This window comes from Apium graveolens, chromosome 2 (genome assembly GCF_009905375.1).
Source record: "Apium graveolens cultivar Ventura chromosome 2, ASM990537v1, whole genome shotgun sequence".
NCBI classification, from domain to species: Eukaryota; Viridiplantae; Streptophyta; class Magnoliopsida; order Apiales; family Apiaceae; genus Apium; species Apium graveolens.
Genome location: NC_133648.1, coordinates 109,600,758 through 109,619,775, shown reverse-complemented (window position 1 = coordinate 109,619,775; position 19,018 = coordinate 109,600,758). Strand labels below are relative to the sequence as shown.

Sequence of the window (19,018 nt, the reverse complement as noted above, 5' to 3'; positions counted from 1 at the left end):
TATGATCCCCGTAAACAATTAAAACACAATATTGTAGTTGAGAAACAATTTTGATATTATTTTAGAACTTGCTCAATTTCATTTACCACAAAAATTAAATTAAAATAACTATAATCGTATATCCGTTTATAAATAAAATTACGAAAAAAATTTACAAAAAGTTATAACACTCCTTTTCAATTTATAACAATCAACATAATTTGTCAAAATAAACCAAAATAAATTTGGAATTCGGAAACAATAAAAGGAAAGTTTAAATTGGTGAATGTCAAAATTAAATATAAATCATGTGAACAAAGTGTTGGTGGTTGAGGTCTTTGTTAGTACTCTCTAGGGAGATCTGGAGCTAGACTCATAACAGGTACGTGTTTAATAATCAATCAGGAAAAAGATAGAAGTTAAACCTAAATTATCCCGGTAAGCTCGATCTTTTTTCCATTTTAATAGAAGCTGCAAAATGCAAGTTACACGCTGTTACCCAGAAAGCACATTATTTTGACAATTTGACCAATACCTGCCAAGAAAAGTTCAACAAGGTAGCCCGTTTTCTACACAACCCTCCAAAACCATTACTCACAACATTTGTATCTACATTTTAAAAACCATTTGGAGGCACACACATAAACTAAAAACAAATCAAAAAACAAGAAAACAAAGAGAGTGGTCATTATTCATTACCATAATTCACCCTCCCTCTCTTGATTTCTCAGGCACAAACATGATAAATTTTCATTCTTTGTAAACCCCTTTTTGTTACTTTAATCAATTGGGGTCTTGTTTAATATTAACAAGAAGGGCTAGAACAAGAAATATAAGGCAATGGAGAGCATTTTAGCAGGATGGCAGGTGACAATTTTGTGTGGAATTGCTTGTTGGATTTATGTTTCTAATTTTCTTGATCTTACTGTAAAGCTTCGATCTTTAACCCTTCCTTGGATTTCTGCTAAAGTGGGCTCTGAAATTCCCATTATACTTCACATTCAGGTTGTTTCACTAGTCTTTTCTTGATGGCCATTTTGCTGATTATGCCTATTTTCATGTTTGTGTGTATTTTAGTGTTTTAAATGGTTCTTGTGTATGTTTGGTTGGATGTGCAGAAATATCAAAATGGGATCTTGGATGTTTTTTTCTCTGGCTTGTCTTGTGTTGTTTCTGTGCCTTTTTACACTGCTTTTCTTCCCTTGCTATTTTGGGTAAATTTTTAAGTTTTTGATGATTTTTTGATGGGTTTTGCTGGTGATTTATGTATGTGCATTTTTGGATATGATTTTCTGGTTTATGTTGTAGAGTGGGCATGGCAAATTGGCTAGACAGATGACCCTTTTGATGGCTTTTTGCGATTATGTTGGGAATTGTGTAAAGGTAATGTGAAGTATACTCTTAGTCATCCCTTGTGAGTGATACCTAATCAGCATGTGATTTTTTTATTATTAATTTGTATTCTATGATAATCTTTTATGTTTCATAGGATTTGGTTTCAGCTCCTAGGCCAAAATCACCTCCTGTTAGGAGAGTAACAGCCACTAAAGATGAGAAGGAAAATGCATTGGAATATGGATTGCCTTCATCGCACACTCTCAACACAGTCTGCTTGTCAGGGTATATGGCTATCTCCTTCTTCGATCTGTATTGTTACTTAACAATTATTTTAAATATGATTGAAATTTATATAGATTTTTTAAAAGAAACATTGAGAAGCTGTCTGTTCTAGCCTGTCTATTCATGTGTTAGGATGACGTGTTACTTAAATTGTGTTATTGTTAAAAAGAATTACACAGGAACAGTGTGTGCTCAAGTTGCCTTAAAGCCTCAGCTGAAATCCTCTATTGACTTAGCCATTAAGTCCCGAATAAACACTACTTTGTACAATAATTTGATGAGACCATGTCACAGAGTTTAGCAATAGAGTTTCTCAATAATTTGTACAATAGTTTAGGTGAGACCATGGCACATAGTTTTTCAATAATTCCGTCATTTCTTTTTTCCTTTCTAAAGGCATAGTTCAACAGTCTTCTTGTGTTGGTACACCTGCTCAAAATGGCAGGGTGGAATGTAAACATAGACAATTACTTTCCATTGCTCGATCCTTAAGGTTCCAATCTGGCCTACCTATCAGGTTTTGGGGGGAGTGTATTTTAACTGCTACCTATCTTATTAACAGATTACCAACTCCTGTTTTGTCTAACAAAACTCCTTTTGAGTGTCTTTCTCACTGTCAATCAGACTATTCTATGTTAAAAGTCTTTGGGTCTTTATGTTATCCTTCAATTCATGAACATAACAAGTTTGCTGCTAGAGCAGTTAAGAGCAGTTAGAGCAGTTTCCATTGGTTATCCTCATGGCATTAAGGGTTATAAACTTCTTAATTTGGATACAAAATAACAGTTTGTTTCTAGGCAGGTTGTTTTTCATGAGACATCTTTTCCTTTTTTGAATCAAACTCATCAAGCACCTTCCTCAGATCCTCATTTCTTACAGACCTGGTATCAGTCTGATGTTCCTACAGATGTTTCTGTAACTGTAGATCAGTCTGCAGGTGTTTCTTTTCCTTTTTCTAGTACTTCTGATTCTGCAAATAATTCTGCAAATTCTGACATTAGTCCTGTTGTGTCTACTGATTCATCAGATGTGAGAAATGATTATCCTCCAGATAGTGATAGCCTTATTACTATTGATTCTGTTGAACATGTTGTACCTAGACATTCTACTAGGGCCAGAACTAGACCTTCTTGGTGGCAAGACTATTCAATTTCAGGCAAAAATTATTGTTCCTCTGTATCTAAATATCCCATCAGCTCTTTTGTGTCCTGTCATTCATTTTGTCATCAGTACAGGGCTTTTGTTAAGGAACCTACCTCTTTTACCAAAGCAGTGTTGGATTCTAACTGGATCAATGCCATGAATAATGAATTAGAGGCCTTAGAAGCTAATCAGACCTGGACCTTAGTTCCTCTACCTGCTGGCAAGAAAACTATTGGGTGTAAGTGGGTATTTAAGATAAAATATCTCCCTAATGGTGACATAGAAAGGTACAAGGCATGTCTAGTGGCTAAAGGCTATACACAAGAACATGGTGTTGATTTCCATGATACATATGCACCAGTAGCTAAAGGTGTATCCGTTAAAAAATATTTTCACTTGCTGCCAAGATATTAACAATGCGATTTTACATGGAGATCTTCACGAGAAAGTCTACATGGATGTTCCACTTGGATATAAGATTCCTTCTTTTGTTCCTTTGGTCTGTAAGCTTCATAAATCCCTTTATGGTTTACGGCAGGCCTCTAGAGAGTGGCAGGTCAAGTTATCTGTTTTCTTAGTTGACTATGGCTGTGGTTTACGTCGATGACATTTTACTTACTGGTAATAATCTTTCTGTTATTCATGACATTAAGGCTGCTTTACATGCGAAATTCAGTATCAAAGATCTTGGTGAAGCCAAATATTATTTAGGGCTTGAGGTCTCTCGTACTGACCAAGGCATTGCTTTAAGTCGAAGAAGTTTATACTTGATATGCTTGCTTCTGTCAATATTTTGGATACTAAACCATTGTCTATTCCTCTTTAATCTCTTAGGTTCCTCTTTAATCTCTTGGCAAGCCAAGAAGCAAACTGTTACTTCAATGAGCACTGCAGAGGCTGAGTATAGGGTTTTCGCCACTATCACCATTGAGCTCATGTGGTTGAAGTATCTCATTAATGATATGCAAATTTCTATTACAAGTCCCATTTCAGTATTTTGTGATAATCAAGCTGCCATTAAGATTGCTACTAATCCAATATAGCATGCTCGTATGAAAAACATCGAGTTAGATTATCATTTTGTGCATGAAAAGGTGCAGACAGGTGCAGACTGGAGTTATCATCCCTCAGAAAATTCACTCCTCCTTGCAGCTGGCTGATAGTTTTACTGAGGCCCTTGGTGATTTCAATCATTGGTCTATTTGTTGGGATTACACAATCCTTGTGTTATCTCAACTTGCGGGGGAAGTAATACGAGTGATCATACCAGTATGGCTAAAAACAATAACACATGAACATCGTGTGCTTAAGTTGCCTTAAAGCCTCAGCTGAAATCCTCTATTGACTTGGCCATGAAGTCTCAAATACTTTGTACAATAGTACTAGATTAGTTCTCGGGCAGATGTCCGGTTATATAATATTTATTTTAATTAAATTAATATTTAAAAGTCAATATATATATATATAATTTTTACAAATATATCAAGGATGTTATATTATATATCACGAAATAAATTAAACATAATTATATACTAAATTATATTAGTTATAATTTGATATTAGTAATTTATATGTATTAATAGACATGTCTTATATTTTATTTGAATATGTTAAGTGAAGATTTACGATGATTAGCACGATCGGATAGATCAAGTGATTATACGTTATCCTTTGTCGGGTTCATACCATTGTGAGAATTTTTTAGGACATTGTAAGGTTACAAGTCATATTAGTAAAAAAAAGAAAAGAAAATTACAATGATAATTAAGAAAAAATGAGATAAAAAAATTAAGGAGATATATAAATGAAGGAGAGAGAGAATTAGTGGCGGAAGAAAACATAATTAAGGAGGAGAGAGATTTAGTGGAGAAGGAATTTAAGTTTTAAGAAAAGGTAGTGGAGCTTGCCATGTAAGCAACTATTTTTAAGAAGGGAAAGACACGTGTCCAATTTAATGAGAGTGTGACACATGTTCAATTGTATTCTTCTTTAGTATAGTATAGATAGATATGGTCATAGCCAGATAATTAGTTGGTTAGTTACGGTCAACTCAGTTGACCAAGGCTTTTATATATATCATCATTCTGTAATGCTTACTCATTAAGTTTTCTATCGATCAAAACATCCTCCTCTTCGTTTCCATACATACACAATATGTACATACTATTCTATCAGTATACACATATAACTTAGCTCAGACCCTCGCACATGTATGAAATAGCCCAGGAGTTCTAATTGATTTTGAGTGTGGAAGTAGTCAGGGACGGAGGCAAGGGGTGGCAGGCGGGTGCGGCCGCCACCCCAAGCTCCGATATAATCATGAAATTAGTATTAAAATTTACGGGTAAAAATTATATATTAATATATTTAGTATCAAAATATTGTTATTTTTTAAATTTCGCGCCCTCAAAAATATATAATTTTTTATAATTATAATACTAAAATAAATGATATTTACAATAATTATGAATTCAGATACGTGAATTCAAGTATATTTGTACATTGAAATTGTTAAAATTAACTTCTATTAATTTATTTAATATATTATCAATTATAAAAATATATTAGTTGCTCCGGATATAAAAATTTGCTCCAAAAAAAAAATCGCCCCCGCAACCTCTTATTTCTGGCTCCGTCCCTGGAAGTAGTAATGAATAGGTTGTAAATTTACACTTTACACAAATTGGTGTGTATATAATTTTATGTATTCTGTTTTAATCGTTATGTTCCAAACTAGTGCCGCAATTCGAAGAATATATTCATCTGGTATACTGAATTATTTACATACCCGCTGACTCTCTCAAATACTTGGGCATTCAGGTACCTGTTGCATTATGTTTTGTCATACATTGAAAGTAAAGATGCTTCCATCCAAATTGCCGGATTTGCAATTGTTTTCTTCATTGTTGGCCTCATTGGCTGTGGTAAGTTTTTCTCTGCCTTTCAAGTTTTTGGTCACTTAGCCCCTTCTTTACTTTTCCCACTTTTTAAGTTGACATTTTACTCTCTTGTCAGGAAGAATCTACCTGGGGATGCACAGCTTAATCGATGTTATAGGTGGTCTAGGTCTTGGATTGGCAATACTTACATTTTGGCTCCTTGTACACGACTACATGGACAGTTTTGTAATTTCAGGGCAAAATGGTATGCGGACTCGTATTAGTATATTAAATTAGATGGGTTATGTACTTGTATCAGTATGAACGATTCTCAGTCGCATAAATTCTCATAATAAATTTTAAGTGATAATTGAATTGCTTAAATGTCAGTCCTAGTCAGACAAAGTCAAGGCTGTTGCTATTAGAATATGTCACTCAATTATTAATATAAGTTGCTGTGCTGAGGATGCCACAGACAATAATTCTTGCATATGATTCTCAAACCACCGATGCATGCAATTTTAATTATCATTATTATTAAGGTGGTGGCTTAACCACAACCAACAATGGTTTCAACAACTATGAGTGAACACGTGAAAAGAGACAATTATTGGAACAATTCATGGCATGATTGTAATAATTTTGACATGATAGTATGAGGGTATTTGTTAACACTGTACTTTTTCAAGGAAAAAAAAAGTTTTTATGTCCCTTAACAATGCAAAATCTTGTCGTGGCATGTTAACCGTAATAATGGTCTTTAGACATCTACTTCAGATGATATTTAAGAGAATATTTGTAAGGCATGAGCCAACCGTGTAGGTTGTATAACTAAAAAGAAAGGTGTTTGGCCTGTTTCTCCATGGATCAGTTCTGAGTTCTATAACCTCAAGTAATAAGCTGTTTATGATATTTTGCGTCCTATCTTATTCAGGTTGACTTATTATGTACATTGTACATATTTACTAGTCTTTATCCCAATGATGATTTTCACCCAAGTTAAGTCCATTTCATTAGTGCCAACTAACCGAAATTTGAAAGTTTGGTGTGCTGTTTTTAGATTTGTATAACGTTAGTAAGCCTTTAATTCAAATAAGTGAGATATCACCAGAAAAGATATCAAATGTTACCTTGTGATTCTGTCCGTTACTTTTTGGATCTTAACACCAATTTTTAATTTCCTTGCAGTCACATCATTTTGGTCTGCACTTACTTTCTTGTTGCTCTTTGCGTATCCGAAACCAGAGGATCCAACTCCAAGTTTTGAGTATCATACAGCCTTCAGCGGTGTGGCCTTGGGAATTGTAAGTGTAAAAAAGCTGCATGGTCATAACATATTATGTTTCATATAATTGTATGCCTTTATCTTGAATGCTCTTGATGTTAACTGGTTATTAGTGGGATAATTCTTTTAATGGCCCAAGAATAGAGATGTCTTAAGTATTTCCTTGTGCATTATGTGTGTATACAGGATATAAAAACTTATAGAGCAAATTAATTGTGTTGGACAGGTAGCTGGGGTCCAACAAACATACCATCAGTTTCACCATGAAAGTGTTCCTCGCATCTTCACCTCCCAGCTCTCGATACCTATGTATGCTGGTAGAGTTTTTGTGGGCATTTCAACTATACTACTCGTCAAGTTCTGTAGCAAGACAATAGCAAAATGGACTCTTCCGATATCAGCAAATGCCTTGGGCATCCCAATTCGATCAACTAGCTATGTCCCAGCTCTAGTTTATTCACCAACAGGCAAAAAGTCAGAAGCAAAACAGTCAGGTTATCTTCAAAAGCTTTTATTTTTCGTCAATCAGGATTTGTTTGATGTAGACACTGGTATTAGGCTCGTTCAATATGCTGGCCTTGCCTGGTCTGTGGTAGATCTTGTTCCCTCTCTTTTTTCTCACCTAGGGTTGTAATAGTTTACATAATTTTTGTTATATATATATATTTGCATTTTTGTTTTTACTCTTTAGGTCTGCCTTTATTTTGTAGTTGGTATTATTATGTCTTTTGACCCTTGTATTTACTAGCCTAACTCTCTACTTTGTATATAATTCGCAACTCTTACTCATGAATGATCCTATATTGAATAGATACTCTTGGATATTTACTACTATTCTAGTAAAGTTTGAAAATCATCCACCAATTACTTAGTTGACATCTTGGATTTATGTTTTCTTATTTATGTCATTCGTGTGATAAGAAATTAACCTTTTCGAGTTAATCTCAGAATAAGGCAATTAAGCTCTTTGAAAGCAAAAAGTTAAAAGAGAAGGAACACTACTTGATCAAATTATTTAAGGTTCTGATGAATTTTTGAAGCTGTACTTGGGAAATAATACATATTTATTATCTTGTTCTTTAGTTCTGAAGATTTGGTATGCCTAGATGATAACAATATGTAAGATGGAGAACTTTGCTTACATCTGTGTTGCTGTATAAAAGGTCAAGTTATGGAGCCAAATTACACTTAAACATCAACATTTAAACATCGGAAATTAATAGGAAAAGTAAAACACAAATTCATTACAGTTATTTTTGTAAAAAAAATTAACATGCCATCCCTAGTGCAAGAGATATGATCTGAAGCCTAGGAGTTGTAGTTTGGCATAATATATGTATGTAAATGTAAATTTAGCTGCACATCCCTCTTTCCTTCATGACATGCCTCCTCAGCCCTGGAATATGAACATTTGAGATATAATCTTTCCAGTCGATGCTTCCCAAGTTAAACCCAAATGTCCGTTTTTCTTCCTCGGACATGCACGCCATCAATCTCTCTGTGTTGCTGTTGTCAAACCTATCATTTTAAATATATTTTTCGGTGAAGAAATATACACACATTACATATGGGAAATCGTAAATGTTGAAGTTAATGCTAGTGACCGCGTAAAGATTGAAGTGGATAAATTGTATTGGCCTTGAAGCATATGCTGATCTTACCTTCCACCGTAGAATGTGTATGGAGCGTAAATGTTTGCCAAGTACTTTGCCTGCTCAACTGATTTTCTGCAAATATTTTCAAGTTTCCGGGATACTTTCCCATTAGGATCAGGCAAGTCGGCCAATCCAATTCTGTGAATCGTGTCCCTCCAAAGGTGAGAAGAGAAATCATCCATAGAGTTGAATAGTTTCATGGTTGGCACGTGTATTGGCTTCCCCTTGCTATCAACACAGGGCAAGGACTTGAAGTGTTGATACAGCAACTCAGCCAAATCCCGAAAAACTAATGGGTTTACAACAGAAGAAGCTATCTGGTATATGTTGGTTTCGGGTTTTCCCGCAGCCCCGTGTTTTGCCATTGCTGCCAAGGTTGCATTGACAACCATGTCTGCTGGAACCTACAACTCATATTCTTTAATGCTTTTTCTAAAGCATCAAACATGATAACTTTACATGGATATTTTTTTTAAAAGCAGATACATCACTTACAACATCAAGTACTCCATTGGGGTCTGCTAGAAATCCAGTGAGTTGCCCTTTCCCATAGTACAAAACAATTGGATCCATCATCCTGGGTAAAGAAATAGATCGAAAGAGGAGGGACATAGTTTACATTTTAAATCATGCTTGATGTTTTAAGAACTAGGCAACGTATTTGGAAACTGAACACACCTGTTTCCTTCCATCCAACCAGGAAACGGTTCTTTGTATGTACTCTCAATGACACTGGGTCGAATTATCACTACTGGTATGTCTCCTCTCAAACCATCAATCAACATTTCACCCATAGCCTTCGTGAATACGTAAGTGTCTTGCCACCCGTACTTCTGTGCTCTAAAAAGTAATACTATAGATTTAGCATGATGTACTTTAGTAATCAACTACAGAAAAGGTTTTTTTTTTTTTATGCAAAAGCCATCACCTCTCTGATCCCAAAACCTTCATGTTTTGGGCAAATGCATTGCCTTCTAAACCCTGTTTCTTGTCCAGAACGAACTCTATTTCATCTTGAACATTCAGTTTTGGAGGACTAGATCTTCCTGGTTTGCCATATGTGTTACTCTCTCTTGCTATGCTATCGCCAACACGGAATGGCTTTTCCATGACTCTTCCTTGTCTCTGTCCATTAACATAAGCTGCATGCAACATATTCAAACCATCTACATTGTAAGTAACGTACTTGTAGACGGAAAATCATTTGTGCTGTTTTTTGTAGTTGGCATGTTGATTATTCTCAATTATTCTCAAATGCAGTTACGGTCTTGTCTCTAGCGACTAACACTAGCAAGTTCTTATCTAATCATATAAAAAACTTGGAAGAGAAATAGTTTAGTCTTGTAATATACCTGTGGAGATTTGCAGGAAGAGTTTGAGCTTTGTACATTTTTTAGCTAAAGTCAGAACTCGACTAGGTCCACCGGTGTTTATGTCAAGAGAAACATCATATCTGTAATATCATCACAATGCCGTAATTTATATACATATCAACTTTACTATATCATACTTTGAGAAGTTAAAGACAGCAGATATAAACAACCTTTCATCGAAAGTGGTATTAGCTGCAGAGTTTACAATTATGTCAACATCATGCATAATCGCAGTTGCCATATCATCATCTAAACCAAGATTAGATTCACAAACATTCCCAACAACAGGAAAAAGCTTGCTCGACATGAAAGCTTGGTAGGATTTCCCATGTTTTTGTTTGAGACACTTAAAAAGCTCAGTATCAATAATCTGCAATACAAGTTAAGTCAGAACTGCACATGAAAATAAGAAATTACTACAACTAGCTACGGGCTTACTTCATTTTTCATTCTTTCATTTGCAGCTTCCTTATTCTTCGCTTTGATCAAGAGATAAATTTTACCCACATCAGGAACTGTGCGTAGTATCTTTTCTATAAGAACTGTGAAATCAATAACGAGACAAAAATAGAAATATATATGTGAGGTTCGGAAAAATAAAAGGCAATAACTCAGAATCATCATACAGTTACTTGCTAAAGAATGCACCTTTTGCCAAGAATCCAGTTGCACCAGTTATGAGAAGCCCTTTTCCTTCAAGAAACTTGACAATTCCAATACCCTTCTCATGCACATCTAGAAGAGCTCCATTGTAAGGCACCAACTCCTTTGCTACAATCTCAGCCTGGCCATTCCCATTTGGATTCAACACCAAGCTCCCTGCTGCATCCAAGAGAGCAGCACCATTATCCGGGCTTATCACAGTGGATCTATCTGTTAAAACAGACGAAACCTTGCCCGTCTTTATAACATTTTTACCACTTTGACAATATATCATGCCATTTCTCTTGGTTGAAAGGCACCTGCTTTGCATTTGTGACAATCTTGAAGTTGTTTTTGGTGCGACCGGGATGGAAGATAGAGATAAAGATTCCATCATGCAAAGAGAAGTGGGGCAAATTAGAAGATTACTAGAGACAAACTAAAGCTTTACAGGTGCAATTACGGTGGGTTAAAGGTTGGAAGGTGGTAAGTTTAGCTAATCACCTCCTAATTAACAATAAAATACACAAGGAAAACAACAAGTAAACAAACAAGAATCTACAAGTTAAGTTGGGATGAGAAGAGAAAGATGGGTTGGTATGAGGTTTTAAGGGAGGAGGGAGATGAGAGTTAGGTGATAAAAGGCTCTCTTTTTGCCATCCTTCTCAAACTTCTCATCAATGGCTAAGATGGCGGGAACTCTATTTATTCTCATGTTTGATTAATCACAAGTTGTTTAGAAAATTAATCAGAACAAAGGGTGTGAGGTGCTATAAGTAAGCCTCCTTTATTTTCTGTTTTATGTTGCTATGTACCAAATACCAATCTAGCAAGTTCGTACTTTATGTATGAGTAATTTTTTTTGGCTAAGCTTTTTTTCCGACTTAAAAGTCAGGAATTGTTGTCAAACAGATCTTTAATCTTGTTATTTATGAGTTTTTTGTAGCTATATTTCTAATTTACTCTTCGTTGACTTGACGCAAGTTTAACATCCATTTTGATAATATGAAAAAAAAATTCAGGCTCTTCATGAATTCTTTCCAAGCTCACAAGTCTCTTCATGTAGAGTCCGTTGTCCAAAGTAGTATCATAGCACCACAATCGTACCGTTATATGCAAAACTACCATTTTCAAATAACACATGGATCCTGTTCACAACAAATGTACGTTAACATACCATGCTGCAGTAATTAAGGATTTTTGATTGAATGCAAGAGCACTCATATTTACAGATACCATGATTATGTATCGCAGTATTGTTAAAAAATCGTATGCCCTAGACAAACAACCCATAATACATTATCTGGGAAAAGAAAGGACAACAGGCTTCGACATAATAAGAACAGTACGTGCCCATTTCTTTGATGGATCAACTGTCGAAATCTAAGAGCAAAACTTTCTTAATAGTAGCAACATATATAGCTGTCACACATGTATTGCTTACTACCACGTACAAAACTTAGGCTAATTACATAGAAGAAAGTACTGAATTCGGGTTTAATTGCCAGCTTACTTAAGAGAACTTAGTTTTACATGACAAATGCCAACTAAATGGATTTGGGGTTCCTAAACCACTATAACTATTAATTTTGTTTGATTAAAACAAATGAGCCTGCATCTTTAGATTGGATCATGATTTCTCCATTGTAAAGCCTTTGTGGGTCATTCTAGTATCAGTCTTGAGCTCAAATGAAATCAAGGAAAGAAAACAACATGACTCCTCTCTGTCAAAGGCAGTCCCCCTCATTTAAGCAAATTTAATCAACAAGTGAAGCACTTCTTAATCATTGGATAAACAGCGAAGACAGTGGCACTGAAAACCAAACCCTTGAGACAGGAGACTTTGCCGGGCTTCATAATCCATGCTAGCATCAATATAACATATGCGTAATTCTTCACCTGCAAAGCAAAGCAGCAACTATAAGAATTGATTCGTCAGAGCCAGTCCGCCCAATCCCCAACCTTTTGGAGGTATAGGAAACATTAATGATCCCTTAAAGTGGCTATCAATAATTTTAACAAAACTGCAAAATATATAAATCACTTAAAGGATGCCCATTACAAATTGAGCTCTGTGTCAACTCAGTCGAAATAAAACATGGTAGAACATGCAAAACGTCTGATAAAACAATTAATCTTTTAGCAATATTAAATAGCAACTTATTTTCCTATACAGAATAATTTCAGTATTTGTTATATATCATTAATATTTTCCAAAAAAATGGATCCCTCCGAAACTCAGAGCCCTGGGAGGTCGCACCTGCCCACACTCAGGACGGATCTCTGTGAAGCATGAATTTAAAATTTGCTGTTAATTCATAAATTCAGAACTTCAGAATATTGTAGATATCCCAACACCCCCCCCCCCCCCACTTTCTCTCTTCTATATACATATATGGTTTATTATGGATGAAAACAAGGCCGATACGTATAAAGTCAGATGACCAAATTAGAAGAGCTCACCTGCTTCAATGTCACGGAGGGCCTTCACTCTTGCATTTACATTTTCAACCCATACTATGTGTATGTTGGGATCTAAAAGCACAAAAAGTAAAACATAAAGTCAGCATAGACCAGTAATCATTGCATTTTTTAAATGTCTATACAATGAATCTGCATATGGCACAACTATCATTTATAACAGCAACAATACAAGGAAGAATATGCATCCTTTGCTCTATCAGATGAGTGTTATGTAAGAAACAGAAAATTAGAGAATATTATGTATATATAGAAAAATCAGATGGATTTATGGATTCATGCATCAAATTCACATTCAATGCAAGTAGCCTCTACTAACTTTTACCAAGCAACTACAACAAATGGTTCAACCTCAGATGTGTTTATCATTTATGAACAGAAATTAGAAAATAATTTAGTAAAGGAACAGATGGATTTATGGATTCATGAATCATTTTCACAATCAAGACAAGTAGCCTCTACTAACTCCTAGAAATTATTTTCAACAAACGATTATCCTGTCAAGTAAAAGTTCTCACCATACTTAGGCTATTGTATTAAGTTGTGTAGACACCATACTTAGGCTCCTGTATTAAGTTGCGATCTAAACCTACTCCCACTATTGCATAGCAAATACAAGTTTATAATAAGTGCAAATTGAGTTATAAGTATTGCAAGTATCTTGTTAACCTATGTACTATTAGTTTTCATTCATACAATTTGGGTCCAATTCTCACTTCTCAGTACCTATTGTCAGCTCTGGCTGAAAGCTACAACATTTAGTTCAGAGTTTAACCTGAATAGTGATACATTTTATTTTTTCATCTTCATCTGATACATAGTAAACATATTAAAAGATTGATCAAGCTCGGGAAGAATGCTCTGGTTTCGCAAAAAATATAATATTCTCACCACAGTCATGGTTATAAAAGGATGGAAGCATATAGATGGCACTGCCAACAGCGGCTTCTGCATTTACTGATGATGATGCTGACAATAAAAGATCTTCGTATGATCCACCAACCAATTCAATGCGGAACGCATTAATACGTATCCGTGCCAGAACATTAATGTACCATTGCTTGGTTAAAACTAGAAAATTAAAAAGTAGATCCATTTAACTCCCACATAAGAATAAGGCATCAGTCAATTAATGAAAATTAATAATCTTTATCAAGCTTAAGGAGTTACACGCCATCTTTTCGCCCGTCACATCTGCATGTAAGAGAGCACTTCTTAGCAAGCCAAATTCCTCTTCCATCTGAAATAAAAGAAATACAATATTGTTGTAAAGTCTTAGAAATTACATGCCATAATTAGAAATAGATGATAATAATAATGTATCCATGTTAGAAGTGAAGGACCTGTAAGTAGTTCCCATGGCTAATATATTCATTAAATTAACTAGATCTAATACTTTGGGCAGTGCACAGGATACTTTAACAAAATTATATATATTTATTGTAATTGTGCATTATTATATATATTTATTTATTTATTTATTTATTTCAATATTCCCATCAAAAGGGCTACATATGCAATTCTAGTATTATCAATTATATTATTCTTTCTTGATATAAAAAATATAAATATGATGTCAGCTTTTTAGTCATGTACAAATTTGTATCAATTTTACGTGTATAGTATTTTAGCTTTGTGGAACTTTGTTGAACAATTGTTCAGATTTCTTATATTTCTTAGAAATTAAATGTTTATAATGTAGTTGGACTCTTTGACAACCACGAACCATACCACACCATACCATATTAAGTCCCTTAAGCTAATTATATATAGGACATATAATAGATTAGATGAGACTAAGAGTATGCATGTGCTGCTGAGAAATGATTTTAACTTTTATATACACGATGCAATGATGTCGGCAATTAATTTTTACATAGTTTTTCAGTTACTGAAAAAAGGGGTTATTAAAAGTTTGTAAGCGTCAAAATTCAGTTTAGTATTCCCATTGCCCGTAGTTCATTACATAATATAAGTGATTCATTACTTTAATCAACTAAAACAGATTCTCCTTATGTAAAAGGAAAAAAACTGTGTGATAAAGAAATATAATATTCGAAAACAACTATTAAATTCCATCTTTTTTTAGGCCAAGTAATTCTAACTATTTCGAACAACTTGATGATATTTGTTGTCATAACCGACCTTTAAAATTGTTAAAGTAAACTACTAAGAATACGGGATGGGTACCAGAGCAATCATCTCAGGAGACACAATGGCAGGTTGAAGTATGTCCAGACTGTTTGACGATACAATTCCTGATATAACCATGCAAGCCAACCTTCTTACGAGCAGCGGATATTTTAAGCCCTGAGTTCTTCAACATATTGTACAAAACTTTAGCTCGCAAAAGATATAGTTTACTGAAGATATAAGGTGCAAATTCAAAATATCAACTTTTAAAGCTCATGAGAAAGCAAACGCCATTCAGCCCCAAGTACATCCGTACTAGTGAGGTCAGAACTACAAAAAATATACTTTATACAAAATCTGAATAAATAAATTAATAATACAACAACACGAGTATCAGAAATTCACGATATAATTACACTGCATAGTTGAAGGAACTTACGAGTTCATTCAATACATAGAGGCAGTAAAAAGTGCTATAAAGAGTAAACTGAGTTAAATATCACATACCGGCAATGAGTATCATATGCTGACCAATCTGCTTGGTTTTCAACTTCACAGAAACCCTGAAATCAACAGAAAACACACAATGTGCAACAAAGATAAAGTAAATCTTATGGAAATTTCAGAGTCAGTATTAAAAGGCGACATAGCAGAATTTCCTAGTAGTTAGCTAAACCATCCAGCAAACGTAAAAACTATTACAGAAAGGTGTATTTCTGCACAATTTACAAATGGGTTTCAATCTTAAGCTTATAGGATTGGTGTTTACTTAATTGATACGTGACAATAAGCATACTAATTCAAGCTTCAGATTAAATGTTTTTGCAAATCATCGACAAACCAGCTTATAAGTCCAAACAAATTCATAGGTTCAAACATATTGATTTGTAAAAACTATAGCTTAATTTTCTTTTTCTCACTATCTAAATTTCGACCCTACAAAAATTAATTTACAACTGCACGTCTACCTCACAGCTAACATTTAAAATTTTTATCCGTTAGTTTCCTTATTTTTAATGAATTAATACATATTATTTCAACTACTCCAAGAGGTAGTAATTTCACTTGCAATTTATAAAAAAAAAACTGAACAGCTAATTATATTCTAATTTAAATCCAAAAAGGCCCTAAGCTACATAATACACAATTCACTCTTATAAACCAAAATTCAAACACATGGTGTGCATATAATAAAGAAATCCGGACAAACCATAGCATGTTTTCGACACGAATCACTGCAAAAACTGATACGGGAATTCTGCGCATTGTTGAGTTTCTTGAGGCAGAAGTAACAAACAGTGTGAAGTGAGTTGAAATAAGGATGAGAAACCAATGGTTGGGCAGTGTGAATGAGATCGCCTGATACTATTTTCCGAGTTGCGAACACACCTCGGCCGGTTGACTCAGTGAGTAACACTTGGATTGGTGGGGGAGATAAGTGACTCGGTTGTGACTCGGGAGGGTCATTTGTGGGGGTAGAAAAGTAAAAATGGGTGAGTAGAGATGGTTTATGTAAGAGTTGTTTTAACGGAGATGACCAGCGTTGTTTCTGACTCATCAGCGCCGACGACATGTTTTTTTTTTTAATTTGAGTTTAAATTAAACCCCAATGTTGCGGACCTTAATTCATATTCATCTTAGAATCGGGTAAAAAAATCATTTAATGATCAAAGTAAGACCAAGGTACCATTTGTTAATAGGTGAATGAGAGAATATATGGATTCTATTTTGTTTATTCAGATTGTTTATTTGGAATTTTGTAATAAATAATTATCCTGGACAACACCAAATTATCTCCATTGCCTCTCTAAAATCTATTGAATGGTTGGTAATATAAAATCTATCTAAATGGTTGGTAATTGGTGCATTATTCAAGTTTCACACGGGTGCTTTATAGATAACAAAAAGATTCTTAATATCAATTTCTTTTTATAAATTTATTTTTTATCAACCATTAATGTGTAATTAGATTAAATAAATATATTATATGAAAATTTGTAGATAAACTCTTATTTTTATCATATAAAAATTATAATTTTCTTAGATATTTTAATGATAAATTTATACATAATTTCTCAATACATTAAAATTTCGATAAATTAATACATTTGGGACCATTAAAAATTATTAATTAATTGAAATATTAATATATCGATAAATTAATAATTTATTAATTTATCGATATATTAATAATTTATTAATATATCGAGATATATTATTTAAAATTTTATAACATATACAATTCTCAGAATGATAATTTATTTTCATATATTAAATACTTAAAATAACATTAAAAAATATTTATGAATTTAAGTAAATTTATGGAGGATGAACAAATTAGTAGCAGTGTCTTGGAAAATAAGAAAGAAGGTGAAGTTGGAGTCAGTCTCACGAAAAGATGTTCTTAAAGTAACAATTACATTACGTAATTTTCTCTTGTAATATGAACATAATACGTCAGAGCTCCATAATGTATTAAGAAAGATTCAAGATGAATTATAAGGTGACATCAATTTTAAAAATAAGCAGGTTACGATTCTCGATTTCAATGAAATAAAGGGCTATATAGCCTAATTACTAATCTCGTCTTGTCATCTGACATGGTTGGCTTTTGTTGAGTGTATCCCACTCGTTCTTTGTTTATAATTTGTAACCGTATTATTCTGTAACCAAAAGCTTTCAACTATTAGCTTTCATAATGGTGAGAGGGGATAAATCTATTCAAGAAATGGAGGAAGCGTTTGCATTGGTCAATATTGATGAGGAACATGGGGGAATCAATTATGGGGGAACAACCGATGATCTGAGTGACATAGACACTAGGTGGTGCCTGGTAGGGAGGTTTCTCACTGACTCTCCTATAGATTTTCAAGCGATGCAACACAAAATGGCATCATTATGGAGGCCAGGAAGGGGTTTATATGTGAAGCAACTTGAAGGCAACAGATTCTTATTCCAGTTTTACCATGAGATTGACATTAAGCGGGTAATGGAGGGTAGCCCATGGATGTTTGGTAGATTTCATTTGATCATGGAGAGGTTGAAGGAAGGTGACAATCCTAGGACAATGGCTATCAACAATCTAGACATCTGGGTCCAGTTACATGATATGAGTGCTGGTTTCATGTCATTACGTGTTGCCACTGATGTAGGTAATTACATAGGGAAGTTCATTGAAAGTGACTCAAACAATTTTACTGGGGTATGGAGGGACTATTTACGAATTAGAGTTACACTGCCATTGGATGTGCCAATTAAAAGACGCATGAAGCTTAAGAAGACGGAGGAAAATTGGTGCTGGGTTAACTTTAAGTACGAGGCGATTCCCACATTCTGTTTTATCTGTGGTATGGTCGGGCATGGTGACAAGTTCTGTGAGAGATTATTCGATAATCCAGGGGGAAATGTACAAAAAGCATATGGCTCATGGCTGCGTGCCGAACCAAGGAGGAAAACACATACAGTGGGATCAAGGTGGTTGAGAAACCCAAATTCCGTTCAGGCAACTAATTCCGGTGAGAAGTTTGGAGCAACCGCTGGAAAGATGAACTCCGTAATTGGTGGGACAATGCAACAAACCAGCGTGAATAACGGGATTGGATTAGATGGAGGTTCATTTCAAAAAGCTGATAACGCGGGAGGAGGTAAAGGAGATATGGTGGGAGTCAATAAAGGAGGAATTATAGGAGATAATGCACAACGTACTGATCTTAACGAGGGTAATGAGCATAATTTGAAAAATCAAGGAGATGGGCAAAAAACTGGGTTGGACTCTTCAGAATTATTTATAGTGGACCCTAAAAGGCGTAGATTGGGCCTGGACCAAAC

General features: G+C 34.5%; 3 protein-coding genes and 1 long non-coding RNA gene across 4 annotated transcripts; 2 read left to right on the top strand and 2 right to left on the bottom strand.

Moving 5' to 3' along the window:
* The first annotated feature begins 407 nt into the window (after positions 1 to 407).
* On the top strand, positions 408 to 7,589 carry LOC141707745 (lipid phosphate phosphatase delta). Its single transcript, XM_074511089.1, has 8 exons — positions 408 to 984; positions 1,098 to 1,193; positions 1,288 to 1,362; positions 1,469 to 1,599; positions 5,563 to 5,666; positions 5,758 to 5,886; positions 6,810 to 6,925; positions 7,133 to 7,589. The coding sequence occupies exons 1-8, from the start codon at positions 820 to 822 to the stop codon at positions 7,538 to 7,540; spliced, it is 1,224 nt and encodes a 407-aa protein (XP_074367190.1). The 5' UTR covers positions 408 to 819; the 3' UTR covers positions 7,541 to 7,589.
* LOC141707746 (uncharacterized) lies at positions 1,609 to 4,947 on the top strand. The gene is made up of 2 exons (XR_012569146.1): positions 1,609 to 3,363; positions 3,577 to 4,947. It is a non-coding gene; the product is annotated as an uncharacterized LOC141707746 (long non-coding RNA).
* Positions 7,590 to 8,088: 499 nt separating the features above from the next.
* On the bottom strand, positions 8,089 to 10,970 carry LOC141707744 (fatty acyl-CoA reductase 2, chloroplastic-like). Its single transcript, XM_074511088.1, has 9 exons — positions 10,583 to 10,970; positions 10,373 to 10,476; positions 10,105 to 10,304; positions 9,914 to 10,014; positions 9,490 to 9,703; positions 9,240 to 9,401; positions 9,057 to 9,138; positions 8,568 to 8,965; positions 8,089 to 8,424 (listed from the first exon to the last, which is right to left on the bottom strand). The coding sequence occupies exons 1-9, from the start codon at positions 10,968 to 10,970 to the stop codon at positions 8,259 to 8,261; spliced, it is 1,815 nt and encodes a 604-aa protein (XP_074367189.1). The 3' UTR covers positions 8,089 to 8,258.
* Positions 10,971 to 11,910: 940 nt separating this feature from the next.
* LOC141707743 (histone-lysine N-methyltransferase ATXR4) lies at positions 11,911 to 16,900 on the bottom strand. Its single transcript, XM_074511087.1, has 7 exons — positions 16,401 to 16,900; positions 15,698 to 15,753; positions 15,248 to 15,374; positions 14,228 to 14,297; positions 13,949 to 14,128; positions 13,040 to 13,111; positions 11,911 to 12,475 (listed from the first exon to the last, which is right to left on the bottom strand). The coding sequence occupies exons 1-7, from the start codon at positions 16,761 to 16,763 to the stop codon at positions 12,357 to 12,359; spliced, it is 987 nt and encodes a 328-aa protein (XP_074367188.1). The 5' UTR covers positions 16,764 to 16,900; the 3' UTR covers positions 11,911 to 12,356.
* Positions 16,901 to 19,018: the final 2,118 nt, after the last annotated feature.